This window comes from Trichosurus vulpecula, chromosome 3 (genome assembly GCF_011100635.1).
Source record: "Trichosurus vulpecula isolate mTriVul1 chromosome 3, mTriVul1.pri, whole genome shotgun sequence".
NCBI lineage: Eukaryota > Metazoa > Chordata > Mammalia > Diprotodontia > Phalangeridae > Trichosurus > Trichosurus vulpecula.
Window position 1 is genome coordinate 304,834,808 of NC_050575.1, and position 27,071 is coordinate 304,861,878.

The following is a 27,071-nucleotide window of genomic DNA, read 5'->3' on the forward strand; positions in this document are numbered from 1 at the left end:
CCTTTATACCCTTATAAACCACTTCGCGTATTTATTTGAGCTAAAATGTGTGCTTCATGAGGATAAGGCTTGCTATTTTATTTAATCTTTTGTTATTCCCCTAATGCCCAGCATGGGTTCTGCACAAAGGTGGTGTGCAGAGAATGAGCATGGGAGGGAAGGAGCAAGGAAGACACTGAGGCTGTAAATATGGGTGCCTGAAAAAATGGTGGTCTCCCCAACAGGAACTGTCTACAACAGCAGTGGATTTGGGAGGAAAGATGAGTGATTTTGGACATGATGCATTTGAGAGACATCCAGTTTTGAAATGTTCCATAGATGATGTTGGACAGGAAACAGAGAAAGGCTGCATATGTAACTATGGATGTGTCTGATTTTCTGTGACCCCATTTGGGGTTTTCTTGGCAAATATACTATAGTAGTTTGCCATTTCTTTCTCTGGCTCATTTTACAGATGAGAAAACTGAGGCAAACCAGGTCTGTTCAGGGTTACACAGCTAGTAAGTGTCTGAAGTCAGATTTGAACTCAGAAAGATGAGTCTTCCTGACTTCAGACCTAACACTCTATCTATTGCAACATCTAGCTACCCAGCTATGGGAGCCACCTACATAGATGATTACTGAACTCATGAGAGTTGATGGGATTGCCAAGAGAAAAAGTGTAGGGAAAAGAAGGTCCGAAGATCCAAGAGATTCTCAGGGTATATCCAGTTAGAGAGAAAAATACAAATGATGGTACGGCAAAAAAGCCTAAGGATTGGTCATCCAGGTCGGAAGAGAAGCAAAAGAAGAGTGTCGCAAAAACTCAGAGAAAAGTGTCCAGGAGGAAAAGGGTGATCAATGATGTCAAATGCTACAGAGAAGCCAAGAAGGGTGAGAACTGAGAGCTTGCAGTTAAGAGATCATTAGTAATTTCACTTGACTTATAAAGTCACAACCAGATTTACGAAGGGTTAGGAGAGGAGAAAGTGGAGGCAATGAGTGCATATACCTTTTCTAGGAGAGTGACTGTGAAAAGGAAGAGCACTATGGGACCACTGCTTGATGAGATGGTAAGACTGAATGAGGGATTTTTTTGTTTTCTTTTTTAAGCATGGGGAAAATCTAGGAGTCTGTGGGGAGCAGGGAATAAGATATTAGGGACTAATTTAAGATGAGTGAGTAGGGGTTGGGGGAATTATTGTGGAGGCAATCTGCCAGAGAAACAGGAATGAGTAGGTAGCATTGAGGATACAAATAAATGATGGGTGAGGAGACAGGCCATCTCTTCATCAGAGACAGGTTATTTCTCCTCTTTTAGGAAGAAAGAATAAGGGATCGTATGTCAAAGGGTTTTGAGATGTAGAGAAAGGAGAGCTCAATAAATAAATAAAAAGCATTTATTAAGTGCTTACTAAGCACTTGGGATTCAAATACAAAGGGCAAGAGGAAGATAACACATAAGTAGGGGAGGAATATTGGCTGGGAAAGGATGTTTTAATCTGGGAAAATTTTTTAAAAAGGAAAAAAAGGTGGCGAGTAGCATCACAGAGCAACTGATTAAAACATCCTTTCCAAGAATGGCAGCATTGATTTACTTAATGTTGCCAGAGCAGGAGGTGGAAAGGAGGAGTAATGTTCATGGCAGTAGAACGTGAAAATGGCTGGAGTGCGTTGTGAGGAATCTTGGAGCACCAGGATAGAGAGACCTCTCATCAATGAAGAGTATATGGCTCCAGGGCAAGAGTTGAAGTTCCGGGTTAAAGGCTGAGGGCATAAGGAAAGCTCCTTCATCTCAGATGGAAAAACTCAAAAGGGATGGCCCATTTCAGCAAAGCTAGGCAGCTTAAACTGTATTTACAAAAAGATAATATTCAAACATGCCAAAATAGTGTCTAGCCTCTATTTTTCTGTGTCATACCTTATTATTAACTAAGCTTCACATGTGTCAGTCACAAATCTCTCTACGAATTTGTCTTCATAAAAAGAGAAGTAAAAGTAGAAAGAGAACAGAAGAACCAGAAGTGAGAGCTTTGCTCTTCTGACGGCTGCCCCCCGCCCCCCAAAAGGATCTCAGAGGTATGGGGAAGATGTACTATGGGGCTAAATAAGAGAATTCACTTTGTTGCAAATTTTACTTAGAAGGTTTCCAAGGAGTAACTGTATTCTTGGTTTTAATAAAATTTATTGCATTTTTCTTTGTTTCATGGAGAAAAATCAAAAAGTACCAAGAAAAATCTTCCAGGTAGAACTCGCAACAAAGTGAACTTTCTTAAATAAATCAGCCACTATATGTAACAGGTGAGAAACTTTGAAAAAGAATAGAAATAAAAGATTTCATCAAGTAACAAGATCAAAAGAAGCAGACCATTCAGTCACATAGTGAGAGAAGACAAGTAGACAAACTATTCCACTAGTACCCTTGTGATGTCAGGAAAAATTAAAGGCGGCCTCTAGCACTTTAGATAGACCCTTTGTGGCAAAATTCTTCTAGGACATAGATAAGAGTCGCACAAGACAGGCAGGTATAGACTGCAATCTGCATAGTTAGAGGGAACATTCAATAATGAGTTCTGACAGTTTTTCCTTTAAGTCAAAGCTAGGCTGCTAGGAAAACCTGAGGGTCACAACCTGAAGGTCTCTGACCCCATAAAATAGCCAGAGTAGACTAATAAACCAGGATTAAGTTTAATAATACGTGACATCCATCTGTGCTTAAATGTAGTATTTCTTTATAGCTTGCTTCAAACAGTCTCATAGTTAACATGTAAACCTAGTGTTTAATTAATATGTACCCTTTTATTCCTAACATGCTGATGTTTACAGAAAAGACTTTATAGATCAGAGAACCCCAACTCTACAAATGTAAGGGTCCTCATAGAATATCATCATCCCAACTCTCTCATCTGACAGGTAAGGAAAATGAATCCCAGGAAGGTTAAATGATTTATGCAGGATCACAAAGATAGTAAAGGTAAGAGGCAGAATTTGAACACAGGTCTTCTAATTCCAGGGTGAATGCTCTTTCTCCTGTAATACAAGGCCTCCAGTATGACTTCTTCTGACCTATTTTTTTTAAACTATCCATTCCAACTCATTCTTCTGTGTTGAAAACCCTGGTGTTATCTTTGACTCTGGGGAATTATCTCTGACCAGAGATATCCCAACCAAATGTCTCCCAACCGATGAGTGCAGGATTCTTGGTGTGCCATGGAGTAATTACGAGATTAAGAATATATATCCAAATCTATAAATAAGCAAATATAGCTTCAAGGTGAATAAATAATACTTCACATATATATGTATCATTTATTTTCAAATTTATGTAGATGTTGCTATAATAAAATGTAAACTAATTTAAAATGTCCAGCAAATTCATAACTCAATCAATGGATACTAATAGTCATGTTGAGGTCTAAACAGACTCTAATGAGACCTTCTCATACTTGAAAAAAATGGAAAGGATTAGTCTAACTGTTATGAATCTGTTATCCTATAAGACAACACTACCTGTCTAACAGGTGCTGAATTACTTGCCATTTGCCTGAAGTAAATAAGAGGAACTAATTATTCTCTAGGATTATGCCTTGCAATTTGGCATTTGGTAGAGACATGTAAATTCATTGCAATAGGTAATTCCCAGTGAGGAAACCCTTTTTGCCAAAGAAGAACAGAAACTGTTATGCAACTTATAGTCTTAGACCAGATGTTCTTAATGTTTTATGCACCATGGACACCTCTAGCAGTGTTATGAGACCTAAGGACTCCTCAGAGCTGTTTTTAAATACTTAAAAACAAAATACATGAAGTAACAAAGGAAATCAATTATATTTAAATAAAGATGCAATTTTCCCCCAATCCAAGTTCACAAATCCCCTGAAGTCTATGCACTAATGCCAGGTTAAGACCTTTGTCTTAGGGAAGTGAGAGGCTCAGTGACTTTCCAAATGTAACAAACAGCCAGAGGGAAGATTAAACCCAAGTCTTCCTGACTCCAAGACTGGCTCTTTACCCATGATGTCACAGTACCTCTCATGTCTTACAGATCCAACCTTTTTAAATAAAAGCAGACATTACAGCCTTACATTACATAAAATACATTAGCAAAAGGAACACCAGACTGGATGTTTAGTGAGTTCCAGGAGGGCAAGGAGCATCTTTTGGCTTATGTGAACTGCTAATTAGATACATATTCCCATAGAGCTTATCACTATGGAACCTACACAGCTGAGTATTTGAAAATAACACTTCAATAGTGGAATTGTATAAGCACGAGCAAATGAGAATTATATATCTTCATGCCACAGAATTTTAACAAAATTAAAATTAGAACTATTTTAGTTTGACAAATTAAACACATCTTTAAAAAAAAATCATACCCCTCAGAATGTTTTCTAGTTAAGTCTTACTTGAGCCAAAGATGACTTGACACTGAGCATCGTAAAACTGACACATGCCATTGTAACAATAAGCTTTATTGTTCTGGCATGGGTGTCCATTTTGAATATAAACATCTAGCTGACAGAACTGAGATGAGCCATTGCAATACTCTGGGAGATCACATTCATTGGTACTTTGCCGGCATAGAGTACCTCCTGGAAGGAACTGGAGAAACAAAATTCAAATCAAACAAGACTATTTGCTCAATTTTAATAAGTAAACCAATGTTTGACACATCTCACACAATAACTCCACAAAAATTATTCCGTCATGACATAAAGGTGACCCTGGATATGCCAGGGGAAATGGATACTCTGGGAAGATCTACAAAGCTGGAAAGATTTTGTATACAGTCTTGGTGGCAGACTAAGTCTACTTACCAAAGACCAGCGTAGCCCAGCATGTGAATCTTATCATAACGAATTGCCTGGGAACTAAGTGATAAATTATCCTACCACAGCAACTCATTAAATTAATACATTAAATTAATAAATAAAAAAACATAAAATAGCCATTCTATACTATGTGCTCCCTTTCATCTTTGCAGAAAACGTGGTAGAAAAGAGGCCTCAAGGTAGTTAGATTCACAGTTTTTAGGTACTCAATGAATGTTTGTTGAATGACTGATCAAATATACCAAGGGCATTTGCTGTAGTAGAATTTTCCTCAATGCCACAAACATACAACACATTAGAACCCAATGAAGTCATCTTTCCTAATCACCCAACAAAACAAGTACTAATTTTTTACTAGATATTTCAGAAGGCAAAGGATTGATATTTTTATTTTTCAACCAAGAAAGCTTTCTTACCCGACAGTTTTTACAACAGTCACCATATGCACATTCAGCACCTGACTTAAGTTTACAAGTACTTGGCTCACAGCAAGGGTCCAATTCACATTCCTGTAGATGATATAAATTGGCTGTCAGTAAAATGGTAGGATAACAGTGTCAATACTGACTATTGATATCTATCTTGAAGAGAATAGATACTTCACTGAGATGCCATTTTTCATCCTCCTAACCTTTTTAAATATTATTAGGACAGAAACTATTTCCAACCACATGGATTTAACTTATGGTAAATGTTACAGGCATACAATACTGTAAAATCACAAATTTCATATTAATATCTATAACCAGGGCATCACCAGCTTCACCACTTATACTAAACATCTTCAAATTCATCAAAAGTAACCCCAATTAGTAGCTAGTCCCTCTTGTGTATGGATTGCAGCTTCCCTGTATCCTCATGCTGTGAACCTTCTATATGTGTAGCTTCTTAATGACCTCCTCCATATTCCTCATCTTGCGTCTGACTTGTCTTTAGGAATGAATTCTTACGCCCTGGCCCACCTTCCTCCTCTCCCATGCCCATTCTCAGGTGTTATATCATGTTGGAGGGATGTAGGAAACTCATTCATGGCTTAATACATGATTGCCCCTTCACAGATATTTGCATCTTTAGCAGGTAGAAATACCTTAATGTCCCCAATTTTTTCTTTTTGCATTTTATCTTAGGATCAATAGGAAGCCGCTGCACTTTGGCAGCTTTATGGAAGGTGGCTTGAAGAGGAAAGTGGCTAGCTTCAGAGATCAATTAAGACTAAGCAGGCTGCCTAGCTGACCCATACCTAAACCAGAAAATCTCTGAAGTATGACGAGAGTGAATAATGGTCAAGATATCCAAAGAAAAACGACAGTAAATAAAATTTTCTATCCCCCAAAAGCACAAAAAGTTATCTGGAATAACAGTGGGGGGCTTTAATTTTCCCCTCTCAGAATTACATAAATCTAAGAAAAAAATAAACAAGAAAGAAGTTAAGGAGGTAAATAAAATTGTAGATAAGCTAGATATGATAGATATCTGGAGAGAACTGAATGGGAATAGAAAGGAATACACCTTTTTCTCAGTGATACATGGTACCATTACAAAGACTGACCACATATTTGGGCATAAAAATTTTATTGTTAAGTGTAGAAAAGTAGAAGTGTTAAATGTATGCCTTTCAGATCACAAAGCAATAAAAATTATATTTAATAAGGGACCATGGAAACACAGAATAAAAACCAAATGGAGACTAAACAATCTAATTTTAAAGAATGAGTGGGTTAAAGAACAAGTCAAATAATTAATAATTTCATTAAGGGGAATGACAATAATATCAAAACCTATGGGATACAGAAAAAAAGTAATCAGAGGAAAAATTACATCTCTAAATTCCTATATCAATAAACTGGAGAAAGAGAAGACCAATGAACTGGCTCTGCAATTAAAAACACTAAGAAAAGAACAAACTAAAAATCCCCAACTAAACACTGTTAGAAATCCTAAAAATTAAAAGTGACATTAATAAAACTGAGTATAAGAAAACCACTGAATTAATAAATGATAAATAAAACTAGGAGCTGGTTTTATGAAAAAAAAAAAACAAACAAAACAGATAAACCATGGGTTAATATGATTAAGAGAAAGAGAGAAGAAAACCAGGTCATTGGTATTAAAAATGAAAAGGGTGAATAAGAGTAACGAAGATGAAATCAAAGCAATATAAGGAGCTATTTTACTTAATTATATACCAATAAATTTAACAATTTAAGTGAAATGGAAAAACATTTACAAAAATATAAACTGCCTCGATTAACAGAAAAGGAAGAAGAATAACTAAATAAATCTATTTTAGAAAAAGAAAAAGAACTTCAACAGGCTATAAATGAGCTTCTTAAGAAAAAGGCATCAGGACCAGATGGATTTACCAGTGAGTTCTACCTAACATTTAAAGTCCAAATAATTCCAATATTAAGTAAATTATGTGGACTAAAAGGTAAAGAAGGGGTCCTACCAAACTCCTTTTATAAAACAAATATAGTACTGATACCTAAACCAGGACGAGTAAAAACAGAGAATGAAAACTACACACCAATTTCATTAATGAATATGGATGTGAAAATCCTAAATAAAACACTAGGTAGAAGATTACAACAATATAGTGCAAAGGTTGTACACTGTGACCAAGCAGGATTTATACCAGAAATGCAGGATGGTTTAACATAAGGAAAACTATCAACATAATTGATTTAATAAGTTAAAAAAACCTTTTTTATATCAACAGATGCAGAAAAAGCTTTTTAAAAAAGTACAACACTCATTCCTATTAAAGACATTTGAAAGTGTAAGTATAGAAGGATTTTTCCTTAAATTGATAAGAAGTATTTACCTAAAACTATCAGCAAGCATCATTTGTAATGGGGATAAGCTAGAGGCCTTCCTAGTATGATCAAAAGTAAACAAGGATGCTCATTTTTACCGAAATTATTCAATACTGTGTTAGAAGTCCTACCAATAAGAAAAAGAAATTGAAGGAATCAGAATGGGCAATGAGTTAATAAAACTATCTCTTTTTGCAAGTGATAGGATGATATACTTGGAAAATCCTGAAGACTCCACTAAAAAGTTAGCTGAAATAATGAATAATTTTAGCAAAGTAGCAGGATATAAAGTAAGCCCATATAAATCATCAGCATTCCTATATATCACCAACAAAACTCTGCAAGAAGAGATACTAAGAGATTTAAAATAACTCTAAACAGTATAAAATACCTCAGAGTATACCAAAACAAACCCAGAAACTGTATGAACAGAATTATCCAAAGCTTTTTACACAAATAAAATCAGATTTAAATAACTGGAGAGATACTAATAGTTCATGGGCAGGCAGGGACAATATAAAAAAAATGACAATTTTACCTAAACAAAATTTACTCAATACCATCCCAATTAAATTACCAAAAAATTATCTTATCAAGTTAGAAAAAATAATAACAAAACTTATTCAGAAAACCAAAAGCTCAAGAATATCAAAGGAACTAATGGGAAAAAATGTAAAGGAAGGAGGTTTAGCAGTTCCAGATCTTAAACTGTATCATAATGCAGTAATTATCAAAACTATCAGGTACTGGCTAAGATATAGAAAGGTAAGTCAGTGGAACAAAGTAGACGTACCATACACAGCAGCAAATGATTATAGTAGTTTGACAAGTGTAAAGACTTAAGTTTTGGGGATAAGAATTCATTATTTGGTAAAAAATTGTTGGGAAAGCAATCTGGCAGAAATTGGGCATAGCCCAATATTTACCATTTACGAAGATTAAGTCAAAATGGATACATGACCTAGATATAAAGGAAGATGTCACAAGAAAATAAGAATAACGTAAAACATATTACCTATCAGACTTATGGATAGGCAAACAATTTATGAATAAACAAGAGATAGAGAGCACTGTGAGGTATAAAATAGGTAATTGCAATTACATAAAATTAAAAAGGTTTTGTACACATAAAACAAATGTAGCCAAGATCAGAAGGAAAGCAAAAAATTGGAGAAAAATATTTATAGACAGTTTCTCAGATAAAGGTCTCACATCTCAAATATATAAAGAACTTTGTGAAATCTATAGATATATGAGCCCTTCCACAATTGATAAAGGTCAAAGGACATGAACAGATAGTTTACCAATGAAGAAATCAAAACAATTATCAATTAGCCATATGAAAAAATGCTCCATATCATTATTGATAAATGAAAATTAAAACAACCTTGAGACACCATTTAACACCTATTAGATCAGCTAAAATGATAGAAGGGGAAAGTGACAAATGTTGGAGGGGATGTGGAAAAAACCTGGGACACTAATTCACTATTGGTGAAACTGTGAATTAATCCAACTATTTTGGAGAGCAATCTGGAATTAAGCCCAAAGAGTTATTAAATTGTCTATAAACTCTGACCCAGTAGTACCACTACTAGTTTTGTTTCTCAAGTTGATTAGGGAAAAAGGAAAAGAACCAGTATGTTCAAATACATTTACAGCAGCTCTCTTTGCGGTAGCACAGAACTAGAAATTGTGGGGATGCATATCAATTGCAGAATAGCTAAATGAGTTGTGGTGTATGATCAGGATGGAATATTACTGTGCTATATGAAATGATGAGCTCCTTGATTATAGAAAAACATGGAAAGACTGGCACGAAATAATGAAGAGCAAAATGAGAAGCGCCAAGAGAATGCTGTACCCAGTGACAGGAATGTTGTTCTAAGAACAATTCTGAACAACTAAGTCATTTTGAACATTATAAATATTCAAATCAACTACAAAGGACCTAGGAAGAAACATTCTATCTGCCTCCAGAGAAAGAACTGATAAATAGAAGTATGTATAGTATGGTTTTATACACAGATATACAGAGACACACATACACACACACACACACACACACACACACACAAAGACATTTGTGTCTAATGGTAGCCAAATCTAAGGTGGGGGGATGGGAGGAAAAAACATTAAAAGTGCACAACAACAGAGAATAAAAGAAAATTTGGAAGGAAGTGTAGAAAGCTGATGAGTTAGATTAGTACTTAACACGGTTTTTCAAAAAAAGTAAACTGTGAAATGTAAATTCATGGTTTTATAGTGAGTCCTCTTTTTATGTTATGCTGCTTTTTTTTGTCTTTATGTATTTAAGTTCAAAATGAATAATTAAAAAAGCAGAATTCAAAAATTGTAATAATAATTACTGACCTTTGGAGAACCACAGTCACATTCTTCCCCAATATCTATTATTTTATTACCACAGTAAGGGGCACTGTAGGCTTCATCAGGTTTTGGAATATTAAGAAGACACGTTCCTCCTTTATTTAAAGTTAAATTCTCAAAGTCATCTGCACTGCAACTACTAAAGTTTCTGGAACCTCTAAAAGAAACATAAGGAGAAAAGTCTTTATGTTATTTTGCAAGCCTGAAAGTACAACTAAACTAAAAAAGCAAAAATAAATTTTTCATATTGTTTCATAAAACAGAATGAGTACTTGGAAGAATTCATATTTATTTGGAAAAAATAAAACATTTTTAAAGTTAATACAGAAAGATGCTCTTCTCTAACAATATATTATACTACCATAATGATGATAGCTCACATTTATATAGTGCTTTAAGGTTTGCAAAGCATTTTATGTCCATTTTCTTTCTTGATCATGAGAAGCATTTGCAATAGATATCTTTTACTACATCATAATAAATGAAGCTCACATTTATATAATGCTTTAAGGTTTACAAAACATTTCACCCACAGCATTCCCTTACGATTAAAACATTTTCCTCATAGCACAGTTATTATGTTGTTGTTTAGTCATTTCAGGTATGCTGAACTCTTTGAGACCCCATTGTGGGGCTTCCTTGGCAAAGATGCTGGAGTGGTTTGCCATTTCCTTCCCTAGCTTATTTTACAGATGAGGAAAGTAAGGCAAACAGGTTCACACAGCTAGTAAATGTCTGAGGTTGGGCTGGATCTCAGAAAGATAAGTCTTCCTGATTCTAAGCCCAGTGCTCTATCCAATGCACCACCTAGCTGCCCCTCATAGCACTACAAGTATGATTATCCACAGTTTGTAGATGAGAGTGAGGCTCAAAGAAAAGGGACTTGCCAAAGGGCAAGCCTTAAGCGGCAGTCAGGACAGGAATCCAGAAAATCTCCCTCCAAATCCCTTTGGATTTTTTCCCCAGTATGTTATACTGCCTCTCCAATCTCACTATATTCCTCAAATCTGATGGCTAAATGTCGACCTCCAAATCACGTACAGTTCTTTAAAACTGGCTCTAACGTCCTATTTTTTTTGGCTATAATCAGTCTAACATTAACAGCTATTAACATTTGTATTTTCTTAATTACAATTACCTAATATATGCAAATAGCATCTGTAGAATGCACCCAATATACCAGAGTCCAACATATATAATACATATGTGTGTGTATATCTCTGTCTAGATATAGATGTATATATCCTTGAGTGGAAGGATTGTCTGTGTCTTTTTGTATCCCTAGTGCTTAGCAAAGTGCCTGACATCTAGCAGGTGCTTAATGTTTATTTTTGTGTGTGTGTGTGTGTGTGTGTGTGTGTGTGTGTGTGTGTGTACTGTTACAGACTCCCTGACCTCACTTTATATTTCAATACAATATAGATAGAGGCTATATGTATATATGTATGTGTATGCATGTATATTATATATTTTTTATATTGTATTGTATTAAAATATAAAGTGAGATCAAGGAGCCTGTAACAGTACACACATACACCTACATACTATACATACGCACACATATATATGTATATGTGTATGTATATGTCTACACATGTACATGCATATACATATTATATATTTACGTGTATATATACACACACTATATATATATTTTAATATATAAGCAGATGCAGGATATATGTATATGTACATATACATGTATACATATAGAAGGAAACTGATATAGTTTACCTGAGGAATAGCTTTCAGCTACAACCCTCTTCCACCAAGTCCTAGAAGTATTTCCAGAAGGGAGAGCTGTGCAGATAGAGGCTATTGCTGTAACTCTTCTAATATGAAATGGTCATTAGCTATGGCAACATAAATACTGATTAATACTATAAGCTAGTTTCTAAACTCTTATGGAGGAAAAAGTTAGGGGATGACATTGTAAAACAGTAAGATGCAATAAAGAAAAAAAACAAACCAAGCGGGCGGGGGTGGGGGGGGGGGGAACCCTGTCTATTGACCCGGTTAAACTACATCGTCCTCAAGGCATTTAAAGATAAAACTGGGAGAACAAGAACAGGAACCTGTGGCCCTCTAGGTCCTCAAGTGCAGCCCTTTGACTGAATCCAAACTTCACAGAACGGAATTGAGGCCACAAGTTCCCCACCCCTAGACCAAATGATTTTTAAACAAAGACATTTTCTCTGTTCTCAAAAAAAAAAAAATTCTAAAACATAGCTTTTCTCCATCAATGGAGATATCACATTTCGCTTCTAAGAGCAATCACCAATATACAGCATGAGAAAGTAGAACTGGTGTTAAAGAAAACAAAGATAGAAAAAAAGTTAGATTAGAACAAGTATATATATAGGAGATCCATGCTGGAGAACAAGTGTACACACAGGAGGTCCATGCTGGAGAAGAAACAATTTTGACACTAAGGATCAATTCTCATGGATAATTAATGCTTAAGGGTGAAAAAAAAAACCCACCACAGACATTATCATGACCAAAAAAGTAATTTAAAACATCATAAACTATTAATTCATATGCCTACTTCCTATCTCCACAAAATCTTTAGGTAAATAATCTACATATACATTGAGAGCATCCTTAACGAAGGCTTGGGAAAGGAAGAAGCAAGGCAGACTTCCACAAATGATACACACAGCATAACACATCTCTACAATCAGATATAGGGAATACAAGAGTCTACAGTGCTTATTGTTTATTAACTATTAAAATTTTGATTCAATAGAGCAGAAAGCCAATCCTTCAATGAGACGTCTGCCATTCATATATGAAAAGTACACAAGATTCCTTGAAAGACATGACAGGGAAAAATTTGTTCAATAACCTGATATCAAGCAAAACAAAAAGTATGGAGAAGTTGCCAAAAGTCTTGAAGTCTGTTTAACTTGGAATCCAAATCAAAGTGAGGTTCCCTATAGAGGGTGTGACGCTCCAGAATGACCCATACTGACCTGCAGATGACACTGTGCTGACTACATCAAGGCCTAGAACATTGTAGAGCATCCTAAATGAGATTTACAATCACTTGAGTTCAGCCTAAGTAAAAAACGAGTGGTTGAAAAATGCCTATTGTCCAGATAATGATATACATACCTAACTGACCAATCCATAGAACTAGTTAATTAGCCTATACAATCTTATACAGAAACTGTAAATGTACAATGAACTGAGCTCAAAACTGAACAGGGGGAGAATGGGCTGGATTGTCTTTGGGAAAATGTGCAATATTTTTAATTACCCCAAGCTTCTCACTGAATCAAAGGTCATAGAATATCACAGCCTCTGATTAATTAAAACTGTAAATAACAGCGGAAAAGTATCTGATAAATATACTGTTTTGTTGTTCAGTCATTCAGCTGTGACCCATGGACCATATCGCCTCTGGGATTTTCTTAGCAAAGATACTGGAGTGCTTTTTACCATTTCCTTCTCCAGTGGATTAAGGCAAACAAAGGTTAAGTGACTTGCCCAGGGTCATAAACCTACTAAAGTGTCTAAGGCCAGATTTGAACTCAGGAAGATGTCTTCCTGACTCCAGACCCAGTGTTCTATCTACTGAGCCATTTAGCTGCCCCAAAAATATGAGTAAGCTTCAACATATTACCACAGAAGAAATAAAAAGGAAGAATGTCATAAAGAATATCTTTAGAGTGATGTGACTATAAAAGGAAGTGGACCAGACAGGTGTTAGTGAAAATATGGGAAAACTGAAGGATAGTCTATGTATTCCATTAGTATCCACAAAATGTCAAGGAATCTAGGGCAGAACATTTGTTGCATACCTTCTGGACAATTTATATGAAAGCCTGGATAAGAGCTGCATAAGATGCAATGTGAATAGATTGAGACTTGCACTACTAAAGTAAATACAGACATCAAGGAGTTCACAGATCCATGCCATACTTTGGTATAGTCATATGTTTTCACTTCTAACCCCAACCCTTTGATGGAAATGCCACCTCCATATTCTCTCATGCATAATCCCCTCCCCCTAGAATTTTACAATTAGCACTAACCATGTTTACAGAAATCACAGTAAAAGCCAGATCTTCGTTGTCAATTAGTCAGTCAATAAACATTTAAGTACCAGGCACTTTGCTAAGCACTGGAGATAAAGTCCCTGCCTTTGAGAAGCTCACAATCTAATGCTAAAGACAACAAGCAAATAACTGCAAACAAAAAAAGTTATATACAGGATAAATTGAGGATGATCAACAGAAGCAAGCTAATAGAATTAAGGATTCTTGAATCAGGAAAAGCTTCCTGTAGAAGGTAGGATTTAAATTGGGACTTAAAGGAAAACAGGAAATCCAGGAGGCAGAGATGAGGAGGGATGGCATTCCAAGCACAGAGGACAGCCAATGAAAATATGTGGAGTCGAAAAATAGGAGTTATCTTGTTAGAGTAACAACAAAGAGGCTGGTGTCATCAGATGGCCCTAGAGTCTAAGATGTAAGAAGAGTGGAAAGGTGGGTGGGGAGGGGCAGGTTATGACAGGCTTTGAACACCAGACAGAAGATTTCATCTTTGATCCTGGAGATGACAGGGAGTCATTGGAGTTTATTTAGTAGGTAGGTCACATAGTCAAACCTGCACTTTAGGAAAATCACTCCCTTAATACAAAAAGGGTAATAATTTTAAAATTCTCATCTTATTTTTATAGATGAGGAAACTGAGGCACAAAGACTGCATGACTTAGGTAAGGTCTCTACACATTATTTGATGGCAAAATCAAGGCTAAATCCAGGTTTTCAAATAACCATCCCCACACTCTACCACAACACAGTATCTTCCAGTCAACACACAATTATGAAACAAATACAGTTGAACGGTTCTATTGTCATTGTTTAATTTTTGTTTGGTTTTCTCCAAACCCCCCAAAAAGGTGGGGGGTGGGGAAGGGTAATACTTTGTATTTCTAATTCCTGTCAGTAGTTTTCACCACAACAAACAACAACAGTTTTCAAAATGTATTTATGGAGATACATGGCCTGGGAGCATCCTCTAAGTGGTCTATAGGTGTTAGTCTCTGGCAAAAATAGAAAGATACAGCAGAGCGCTGGATTTGGACTTGGAAGACTCAGAAGTTCAAATTCTGGTTGTGACATACACTAACTGTATAACTAGACGAAGCCGTATAAATCTATCTGAGCCTCATTTTACATATCTGGAAAAAAGTAATCATAAGATTTAGAGCCAGAAGTGCCCTTAGAAATTATCCTCTCCAATCTCTTCATTTTACAGGTGTGGAAACTAAGACCCAAAGAGTAAGCTGATCAAAGCTACAAAGCAGAAAGGTTTAGAGCTGGGACTCGACTAGTCCCCTGACTTCAAAGTCCAGTGTTTACCATGTTGCAATCTTCGTACCACCTACAATACAATTGTTATGAGAAAAGGTCTTTTCTAAAGTTTTACAAGCATTAAAGCATTACAAAAATGTGAGTTTCTATTCAAGTTTTTAATATGTCTACACTTTTATTTCAGAAATTAATAGCTTCTTTATATTTAACTTCTAAAATAACAGGAGGGTAACTCACTCATTCAAATTTGAGGGTCATTTTTCTATTTCACTATTTATTCCAAGGCCAAAAAAGAAAACATTTGACTCACGATGCTCCTGAATTCATGATGCAGCTCTTTGCTCCACACCTGCAGTTTCTCCCGTCATCGTGGTTCATTCCCAAGTTATGTCCCAACTCATGAGCAACAATGGATGCAAAGGTTTCCACGCTGATTTGTCCAAACTATACAATAGGAGGAAGGTGATTATGGAGTGCTATTTCTCAAAATTATTTGCTTAACAAAAAGAATATAAACCAACACGTATATGAATGAATATCTTTCGGATTTGCATGGTCAAGATATCAGCAATATATGGATTTAAACAAAATGATTTTTAAATAGCAACTGATGGAGGATATTTTGGATAGCTTCTGAGAAACAGAGTGATAGCCTCAGTTTTCATGGGCCAATGATACCATATACTGTTACTTCATCTATTTCCTAAAAGTGATAGTTTAAAATAATACCCAAGTAGTAGCAAATTTCATTCACAATCTTTGTTGGAAGGCAAAAGAGCTAAGATTACAACCAAAAATTACCAACCCAGAAAAACTGAATATAATCCTTCAGGAAGGAAAAATGGAGATTTAATGAAAGAAAAGACTTTCAAGCATTCCTAATTAGAAGACCAGAGATAAATAAAAAAAAATTTGATCTTCAAATACAAGAATCAAAAGAATCATTAAAAAGTAAACAGGAAAGAGAAAACATAACAGATTCAAAAGGGTTACACTGTTAATATTCCTACGTAAGAAGCTGATACTTGTAACTCTTAAGAACTGTATCACTATTAGAGTAATTAGAAGGAGTATACATAGACAGAAGGGTGCAGGTGTGAGTTGTCTATAATGGGAAAATAACAAAAAACAAAAAGAGAGAAAGAAAAATTAAGGAAGGGGTGAAAAACAAGATTGCACTGGGAAAAGAGGGAAGGGAGATAGAATAGGATAAATTATCAAACATAAAAGAGGCACAAAAGAGCTATTACAGTAGAGGAGAAAATGGGAGGGAGGGGGGGCTGGCAGACAATGTTTGACTCTTATTCTCATGAGAATTAGCTGAAAGAGGGAATAACATAAAAACAGTTGGATATAGAAACCTGTCTTACCTTATAGGAAAGTAAAAAGGGATGAGGAATACAGGAGGGGGAACTAATAGAAGGGAGGGCAGAATGGGGTAAGCAGTGGTCAGAAGTAAAATGTGAAGAGGGATAGGTGAAAAAGAGAGAGAGAGAGAAGGATAAACAGGAAAAATAGGAGGGAGGGAAATACAGTTATCATAACTGTAAATGTGAATGAAATAAACACCCATAAAATAGAAGTGAATAGCAGAATGGATTAAAAAACCAGAATCCTACAATATGTTATTTCCAAAAAAACACATCTGAAGCACAGACACAGACAGACAGACACACACACACAGTAAATGCAAGGGACGATTTGGGATGAAATAAGAATTTAGGACAAAACAAGATATAGAGAACATTACCAAATGTAAAATGTCTAATTTTAATTATACTAAAATTTTAAAAGTTTTGCAGAAACAAAACCAATGAAACCAAAATTAGAAGGAAAGCAAAAAACTGGGGAAAATGTTTTTACAGCAAGTATCTCTGATTAAGGCCTCATTTCTCCAATACATAGAAAACTAAGTCAAATTTGTAAGAATACAAGTCATTCCCTAATTGATAAATGGTCAAAGGATATGAACAAGCAATTTTCAGATGAAGTAATCAAAACTATCTATAGTCATATGAAAAAATGCTCTAAATTACTACTGATTAGAAAAGTGCAAATTAAAACAATTCTGAGGCATCACCTCACACTTATCAGATTGACTAATATGACAGAAAAGGAAAATGATAAATGTTGGAGGGAATGTGGGAAAATTGGGACACTAATGTGCTGTTGGTTGAGTCATAAAATGATCCAACCATTCTGGAGAGCAATTTATAGCTAAGGGGCTATAAAACTGTGTATACAGTTCGATCTCCCAATACTACTACTAGGTCTATATCCCAAAGGATCAAAAAAAGGGGAAAGGATCCATTTGTATAAAAATATTATAGTAATCTTTTTTGTGATGGGTAAGAATTGGAAATTAAGGAGATGCCCATCAATTGGGGAACAGCAGAACAAGTTATATATGATTGTAATGTATATGATTGTGTATGGAGGACACAAGCAGGACAATTTCAGAAATACTTTGAAAGACTTACATAAATTGATGCAGCGTGAAGTGAACAGAACCAGGAGAACATCGTACACAGTAACAGCAATATTGTACACTGTGAATGGCTTAGCTATTATCAACAATACAATGACTCAAGACAATCCCAAAGGACTCATGAAGAAAAATGCTATCCACCTCCAGAGAAAGAACTAATGATATTTGAATACAGACCAAAGCATACTATTTCATACTTTCTTTTTTTTTTGGTCCAAGTTGTCTTCCACAAAATTACTACTGTGGAAATATATTTTACATGACTGCACATGTATAACCTATATCAGATTGCAGATTGCTTACCATCTCCTCGAGGGGGGAGGGCAAAGGAGGTATAATATTTGGAAATCAAAACGTTAAAAAAAGGTTAAAAATTATTTTTACATGTAATTTGGGGAAAAAACTAAAATATTTAATAAATAAATAACTACATAGATAGATAAATGAATAAATAAACCAGCAATAAATAAAGAAGTCAACGTACCACATTAATGCCTCCTGCATGGCTTCTTGAACACACTGTTCCTACAAATGCCATTCCTGCAGTCCCTCCAAAGCCTTTCCTCCTGAATTGTCAGAGAAAAAAACTGCAACTTAACTAATAAGGTAAAACATCTTTCCTGCTAGTTAGGATGATGCCATCAGATCTGTCACTAGGAAACAATAGTAGGAAAAGCTGTGTCAAACATACATAGTCAGAATCTAACAGAGCAATAACTCATTGTTCATACACTGTAGTAAGTGAAGTTTTCCACATAAACGGATTTGTTCAGTAACTATAACACACTCTCTAACATAGCTAAACTTGTTTAAACTAAAACACTTTAACAGAAATCCTTCTAAATTGCAATATATAATTAATAACAACTTACACTTCCATAGTCTTTTAAGGTTTACAAAGTACCTTCTTCTCAGGAACCCTGATGAGGTAGGCTGTGAATATTTTACCCCCCTTTTGTCGAAGCTAACAGCAGATAAAGCACTAGGCCTGGAATCAGTAAGATCTGAATTCAAATCGAGCCTCAGATACTTAGTAGCTGTTATCATCCTGGGCAAGTCACTTACCCCCTCATCTGTAAAATGAGGATGATAACGGCACCTACCTCCCAGGGTTATAGTGAGTATCAAATGAAGTAATATTTGTAAAGCAGGTAGCACAGTGCCTGGTATATAACAGACGCTTCATAAATGTTTCGCTCTTTTCTTCCTTTTATACATTTTTAAATAGTCAAGGAGAGTAAGCTACTTACACATTAGCTGGTACCTGAACCCAGGCCTTCTGACTTACTACCCCACACCAGCTCTTACATCCCCTGATTTTTTAAAAAGGATATTGTACTTTGATATTTCAAGGATTTTTATCAGAATGCACAGTCTCTTCACTGGTACAGATAAATACCCTCCCACAACTTAGTACCCAGAGAGTTATCATGAGCTGTTGGCATAAAATAAATTTCCCTATAATCCCAAACCCCGTTCTTTATCATTACTGTGACAACCATTCCTTTTACCCCTCCATTCATTCCCTTGTACTAGCTATGTTCTTGTCCCTTCCCTATTTTAATCCCTTTCTAAAGAAACTCAATTTTTCAGTATCCTCTGATTTCAAGCCCTTTGCCTCCCTTCTCCTGTGACTAATCATGCCTTTCAAAAATGGAATCGAATATTACTCTTACTGTCAGTTGTTGTCATCCCTGACTCAGTACTGCCCTTGTACTTATTCAAGTGGAATTGATCCGAGCTAAAGGAATCAGAAAACCACTATAAATTTACTATATCTAAGCTCAACAGAGCTCCCACTACATTGTGTTAAGGAGAGTTGTTAAGGTAGTGAGAGCTCTGTTGAGCTTAGATATAGTAAATTTATAGTGGTTTTCTGATTCCTTTAGCTCGGATCAATACCAAAACAAACATTCTAATCTTCTTTAGTCAACTATCTACTCTACTGTCCTCAGCAACTGTTCTAAATCTCATGAATCCTCAAGCCTCCCAAAGGATACTCTCACCTGACCCTCTCCGCTGAGAACATCACCTCAAATTCCTTTAAAAAATTGAGTTTATTTGCCAACATATTTGCCACTATGATGAAGGAGGTATAGCACAAAATCCAAGTTGATTCTGCACAGCATCTTCAAGATGTTCCTATTTTTAACTATTTAAACACAGGAATAATGAAATAAGTGTAATAAAATCATTGTAATGATTTCATTCAGTTGCAGTATACTGCAAAATCTCTTAAATGAGATTCACAGTCACTTAAGAGAGTTTGATTTTTATGCCCAGAAAAGAAAAATTCAGCAGATGAAAAATGTCTGTTAACTTGACTAAACTATGTAGTTGGAAAAGCAAACTACACAGCTTTTCTATCAGTGGCCTAGACAAACACTACAACAGAAAATGAGTTAGGACCAAGGAGAAGGTAGGCTGTCAATGAGGAATGACACAGTTCTTTCAATGACCTCATGTTTCTTTCTGGGGAAAAGAAAAAAGAAAAAAAAAAGGTCCATTCTTTACTGTAAATACTGTAATCATCCAGTAAAGTTGTCCAGCTTTGAGACACAGAAGACCAGTCTCCAAAAAACCGAAGTGGAGGTTCACCCGAAGGAAGCGGCACAGTTGATGTGACCAGGTCGAAAAATACTGTCAGTGAGGAATTTCTTAGGAAAAGTGTTAAAAAGTAAATCATTGGAGAAATAGATAACTAGAAAAAAATGGGTCAGTCATATAGCAGGAATGAAAGACAACCAAGGAACAGTCAATGTGGACTATTAGCATCTATACAATGGAAAGGTAATGTAAGGAAGGTTCTCAACATGTTGAATGGACTCTGTAGCAAAGCAACAGGAAGCAATGAACAAGTCCTAATGAAGGAGTAGGTACGGGAAGTCTGTGATCTTACCATCAGAGGCAATTCCTACTAATGAGATCACAGATTTATGGAAACACTGGATTATCTGACATTTGCCCTAATTAGTCAATGGTATAACTGCATTCAGGAAGCTTATTTAAAAATTACTCCAAAATTCACAACTAGTCATTTCCTGTTAGAAATGTAGTCAATTTTATTAAAAAATAAAAATAATATTGCTCACTTCTCACAATGTCCAATGCTTTGCAACCTTGTCTGAAGAAAATGTCTGTATGTCCTTATGTATGTATGCATGTATGTATGATCCTTCTGCCTATATATACAAGCCTTTGCCTCTTTTCTTACTACTAGACCTTATTTTCCATTATATTTTTCTCCATTCCAGCCTCATCTTCATGATGAAGTCACCAGAATCAAGGTATATGCTGATGCTTTGGAGAATCTTTTTAAGTTTCTCATAAAAGTTATCTATCGCTTCAGCCACTACGAGTCAGCACATAAATGCAATTATTTTATTGGTATTTTTGCTTATGCTCATTACAAAGACTACAAAGTAAGACGGTCAAGTGGCCCGTGTGTAATGACATCTCTTTTTTGCTTTGGGTGAACAAAGAAACAATTCTCTCTACTTCTTTATTTACTTCTCCAAGGATAGCCTCGGACTCTCCCTAACATTTGGTTATAACTTCCGTATGTGTTTCAGTTATATCTATATCAAAAATGTCAACATTAATTTGGTTCAATTACTCTAATAGTACTATATAGTCACTCATTAGTCATTAGGACAAAGATCTCTATATTTAAAACCCAAGAGTGAATGTTTATAGATGATCTAATAACTAGGTGCTTCAAGAGTTCCCTTTGCCCCTTTTCTACCATTCTGCCATGGTCACTGTAGAAGTGGAAGACAGCTGTCTTGGACTGAGAGAGATTTATATTCTTTGTTTCATGGACGGCCATAGCCAAAGAATTTATCATCTAGTGACCAACCCGCTAGTTCTGAACCCCTTCATACTTTACTAGGCATGTTCTTGGGGGTAAAAAAAAAACAAAAAAAAACAGAGCTTGTTGCTAGTACTATAGTGAAAGCCTTACTAAAACCTGCCAGAGCTTGTGGTCCAGTGGTGTAGTTTTTAAGAACTCAGGTTCACCTCCACATCACAATAAGTTATCAGAATGGGATGATAATTAAAATGGGAAGACTAAAATGTATGACTTAAAAGCATACTATACACAATCATGAAAATACTGCTTGTCAAAGTAATAAATTCAAAGTAGTTATATATTTATTGCCAAGATGCACTGCCCAAAATAGTTTAAATATTTTTGGAATTGCCATCAAAAACAATTTATGAACCACAGATAAAATCTAGCATTGAGGTTAAAAACTTATTTTTGCCCCCAAATAGTATAACCTGCTAGCTTACACACTTTGCTGACCAGAAACATTTCTGTAAATAACTTTTGGCTATTTCCGAAAATCAAATCCACCCTCATAAGAAAAAGATTTGTTAACACAAGATATTTTAAAGAATGTAACGTTGACTCTGGTGGCCAAAAAACGAGTTTCAAATATAATCTGAACAAGGGAAGTATCTTCTAAAAAAAAAAATGCACAGATTTTCACAGTAATTAATTTGAAGGGAACAACACTTACTTGACTGTATAAGTTCTGTTCAAAATAAGTCGTTACCTTATAGTCATACTTTGAATTTTTTATTTTGCTTAAGGCTTAGAAGCCTTGAGAGAAAACAGTAGTAGTAAATGTAATTATCAAATAATTATCACTTTTTAATTAGACTATTTGAAATAAAAAAGAACATCACCTACAGAACTAACTGCGCACTGTCATGTCTCCGACGAGTAATCAGTGACTTCTCTCGCCATTGCACAAAGTTCCCCAACACATCACCAGCACTTCCAGCTGTGCTGATTTGGTTTGAGTTAGTCCAAATCTCTAGCCCAACTAGTACGATGTGGATATTTAACATAATGTACATCTGGAAAAAAAAATACCCCCCCCAAAAAAATACATTTAAGAATGTGGGCCAAAAAAAGAATGTGGGACAGATGTCATCCATGTAAGTAAAACAAGTATAAGTAAGTCCCAGGGAAATTGTTTCCTTTGTTAATAAAATGCTGCTAGTTGTCTTCTGGACACATACCTCGGTATTACCTTAGGGATAAAACTACTTTACAACTTTACACCAAATTATAAGGAGACAGTGGGTGCAGCTGACAAAGTGACAAAAGTGGAGTCAGGAAGACCTAGGTTCAAATCCTACCACTAACACTCAATAACTCTGAAGACAGTCACTGCCCTCTCTCAGCTTCAGTTTCCTCATCCATAAAGGGAGGACAATAAAGACACTTACCTCCAAGGGGAGCTGTGAGGGTCAAATAAGAGAATATATACAAGCACTACGCAAACCTGAAAGCGCTATATAAATATTAGCTATTGCTACAATGGATACTGAGTGTGAATATTGTCACACCAAAGTTTAAACTGCAGAAGAGAATTCTTATTTTAAAAGTTTCCCTTAATATGGAGATGCTGTCAATAAAAGGCAAATATTCCCAGATAATTACTTTGAGGGCAAACAAGTTGACACAGACTCCTCTCCGGCTAACATCATTAACTATATCCACAAAAATACAAAGTTAATTGAAGCAACATTACTAACGGAATTCAGTTCCACGCAAACAAGCATTTTAAGGAGGCTATCAATCAAATAACATCATAGTAAGGCTTCATGTATTATGAAATGACGCTGTCAGATCAACCTTACAGAGAACACACGTTCCATGAAATTAGGAGCTTTATAGTTTTAAAAGTATTTTAGACACACCCACTACACCTTTCCTTATGTTTCAAACATAACAAGTACTACAAAGCAGGACAGTCAGTCTGCAAATCTAAAAAATAAAGCTCAAAGTTAAACACTCCCAAGTCCCTCGATGATTCAGAGCTCAAACGGAGAAATTTACAATCAGTTCTAGAGGTCTGATATAAACAATGAATATTTTGTCATGCCATTAACCACAACTCACACTATCCAAGTAGTTTGCTAAATGAACCATCTCTTCCCTCACAGCAGTCTGATTACTCCCCATCATGTCATACTGAAAAACAAAACAAAAAAGGAAAAGAAAGAAAATGACTATCAGGATAAGTAAAATGACAAGAGTGTAGTCTGAAAAGGGATTTAAAAAAAAACAACAAATTAGTATGATCAGTTTACAAATCTTACATCTATGTCTAAAATTGAGGACAATCTGTAGAAGACACCCAGACAGATAAAGGGAATTAAACATAAAATGAAGTCTGTTTTTCAGAAACATGAGATAACTCAAATGTTCCTCCAAATTAGCAAGGAGTTAAAAGTGGGTATAAGTTAACCATAACATTTAGACCAAATGTATACTCATTTAAAAGTAAAACAAGTTTAAGAATATTATAGTACAGAAGGTTTATACTTTGAAGTTTCAAAAGATGTGATTTATCATCAATGTATTCCCTCCACTAAGGCAGGTCACAAACCTTTCATACATCAGTAGACAGCCTTCATGGGCTGCCTTGACACAAAACTAAATAAAGTTGCCTAGTAGTTAACCTTCTGGAGATGAGAGGGAAGGTTTAAAAATATAAAAATATCTAAAGATCCTAAGTTATTATCAGGTCAGTAAAAAACAGTGGTTCTCAAAGGATGTATCACAAAATTTGGCAAGTTATTGCAGATAAAAGAAAATTTATAATTTTATCTAATATAAATTTTACTCACCTAGCATACATGGTATAATAAATATAGTATTCACAAAATAAACAAAACTTATCTATTATATATACACATTAATCTCAAAACACCTCAGACATTGAACTTTCAAAGAACTCCACAAACATGACTGCTTTTACTAAAGGGAAACTGCAAGTTTCCTGACTCCTATACTGTGGCTAACTTACATGTTTAGTGGGCCATGATTCTTCACATCAAAGAATAATACGGTGCCATAAACAAAAATGTCTAAGACTGATTGGTCTAAGAAAACTGACAAAACATTTTTCTTTGGTAAGTCAAAGTAGGACAGTTTAAAGACATCATTATCAATCAGTTCATGTGCTAGATTTTATCTGTGACTAGAGTTCAACCAAAACAACTACTTTTAAACTGAAATATAGGGTTAGTCCATTTGTCATATAAAGTAAAACAATTAGTGTGACTAATTTTCTTCATTGAAACAAAAGGCTCTTTTGATACTATTTGAACACAAAGAGATTGGACCTGTGATTTCACTGGTGGAAGGAACACCCTAGCAGAGAAACTCTTGACAAATTCAGACAAACATCTTCTCTGTGATTTATACATGATCTAAGTAAGAAAATGTTAATCTTTAACCAAAGGGCAAATATTCAACATAAGCTATGGCTTTGCTTTTATAGTCTTTTAAAAAGATAAAACAAACTGAATATCAGTACCTTTAAAACCAAATCAGTGATAGGAAGGGCTGAATGAAATTTAGGTATTTACTTTCAAACTTTTTTGCTTCAGTGTAACATTTCTTCTAGGGACACACCATATCCAGTTACAAGAAACTTTGAAATACTGCAATATCTACTTCTGTGATTTGTCAAACACACTCTATAGATGCTATTTACCCAACATTAGGGACACAACTCACATTGATCTATCTTCCCTATGCTTTATGTCTTTTACCACTTAAAGGTAATGAACCTGTAATGAACAATCAGAATCTCAGTCTCTGAATGTTATTAATTGTACTCTGAACCTATTCCACTAAATACAAAAGAATGAATAAAAGAACAAATACATATATTTATATATATACACTCACCTTCAGACAGATTCATGATATTGTCAATATTTAGCTTTTCCCCCCACACATACAGGGTTGAGTGGTGTGAGTATCTATATATATGCATGTGTGCATTTATAATGGTCATCATCCCTACACATAAAACCTACATAGAAGGGACTTCAAATCATGTTAATTAACTTTTCTGCTTTTATAAGAACAGTGTTGACTGCATCATATGAAGGAACCAAGAGTGAAGACAATTCTTTTAAATGGTTACATTGTAATGGTTATCTAAAACTGATGAAGCTGAGAGTGTATCTTCTTATGAACAAGCAAACTCCCTGGTTACCATTTTGGTTCACCGTGGCATTTCATCATTGAACTTAGGGCTGAAAGAAGATTTTATCTTTCAGTTATTCTTTTGTCCAACTTCCATGTACAGTAAAATAGGCAGGCTTCCAGCTTATGAAGATACATGACTATCTGAAATTCCAGAGAGTAGAAGGGTCTGATCAAATAATAAAGTAGCACCCGATATGTTTCATTCATATTTACGAAGGTATGTAAGAGAGGTCTCAATGCCTGCCTTCATAGACAGAAAAAGGTTCAGTCAAGGTAAGCTATGAGAATGTGAGGGAAGAATTCCTAGGAAACATATTCCAAAACAGAAAATCTTGGATTTTCTCCACAATAATATGCTCTCTCTTTGCCTATCTTTTCAAATAAAATAAGAAAAATATTCAACAATCTTACCTTTTCTTTGTCTACAACAATGAATAGCTCCACATATCTTGTGTGTGGAAGGACAGCTCTTTTTCTCTGACAAGAGAACAATCATAAAGGCAAATAAATTCAAAGGGTCACACATACAAAAGAACATGCCCTAATCCTCCATAATTTAAGAATACAACTGCTGAGGTGGATTTCAGAAAAACCTAGAAAGACTTACATGAACTAAAGCAAAGTAAAATGAGCAGACCTAGAAGAACGTTATACACAGCAACACCAACATTGTGTGATAATCAACTATGAATGACTTAGCTCCTTTCAGCAAATACAATGACCCAAGACAATTCCAAAGGACTCATAATGGAAAGTGCTCTCCATATCCAGAGAAAAAACTGATGGATGCTGAATGTAGATCGAAGCATACTATTCTCAGTGTGTGTGTGTGTGTGTGTGTGTGTGTGTGTGTGTGTGTGTGTGTGTGTTTCCTTTTGGTCTGTTTCTCCTTTCACAACATGACTAATATTGAAATATGTTTTACATGATTGCATATATTTAGCCTATATTAAATTGCTTTTACCATTTTGGGAAGAGGGTAAGGGAGGGAGAAAAATGTGGAACTCAAAATTTTGTAAAAGTAAGTGTTAAAAATTGTCTTCGTATATAATTGGAAAAAATACTGTTAAAAAAAGAATACAACAGCTGAGAGAATTATAAAGTTCTCACAGGTATTATGCTTCTGGATATCTAAGACTTCGGAACAGTCGGTTCTAGGCTGAAGCTGCAATACATTACACAAGTTTCCACATGCAGACTTTAGGTTTTCTGAAG

General features: G+C 35.3%; 1 protein-coding gene across 1 annotated transcript in view; it reads right to left on the minus strand.

The window, feature by feature from the left end:
* ADAM9 (ADAM metallopeptidase domain 9) overlaps nt 1–27,071 on the minus strand; it is a 99,273-nt gene that overhangs the window by 38,978 nt on the left and 33,224 nt on the right. The window contains exons 7-14 of the mRNA XM_036750369.1: nt 26,268–26,333; nt 23,751–23,822; nt 22,530–22,699; nt 18,315–18,396; nt 15,653–15,786; nt 10,004–10,175; nt 5,231–5,323; nt 4,389–4,584 (exon numbers count right to left, since the gene is read on the minus strand). Of these exons, the coding sequence (XP_036606264.1) occupies nt 4,389–4,584; nt 5,231–5,323; nt 10,004–10,175; nt 15,653–15,786; nt 18,315–18,396; nt 22,530–22,699; nt 23,751–23,822; nt 26,268–26,333 (985 nt within the window). The remainder of the gene's footprint in view (nt 1–4,388; nt 4,585–5,230; nt 5,324–10,003; nt 10,176–15,652; nt 15,787–18,314; nt 18,397–22,529; nt 22,700–23,750; nt 23,823–26,267; nt 26,334–27,071) is intronic.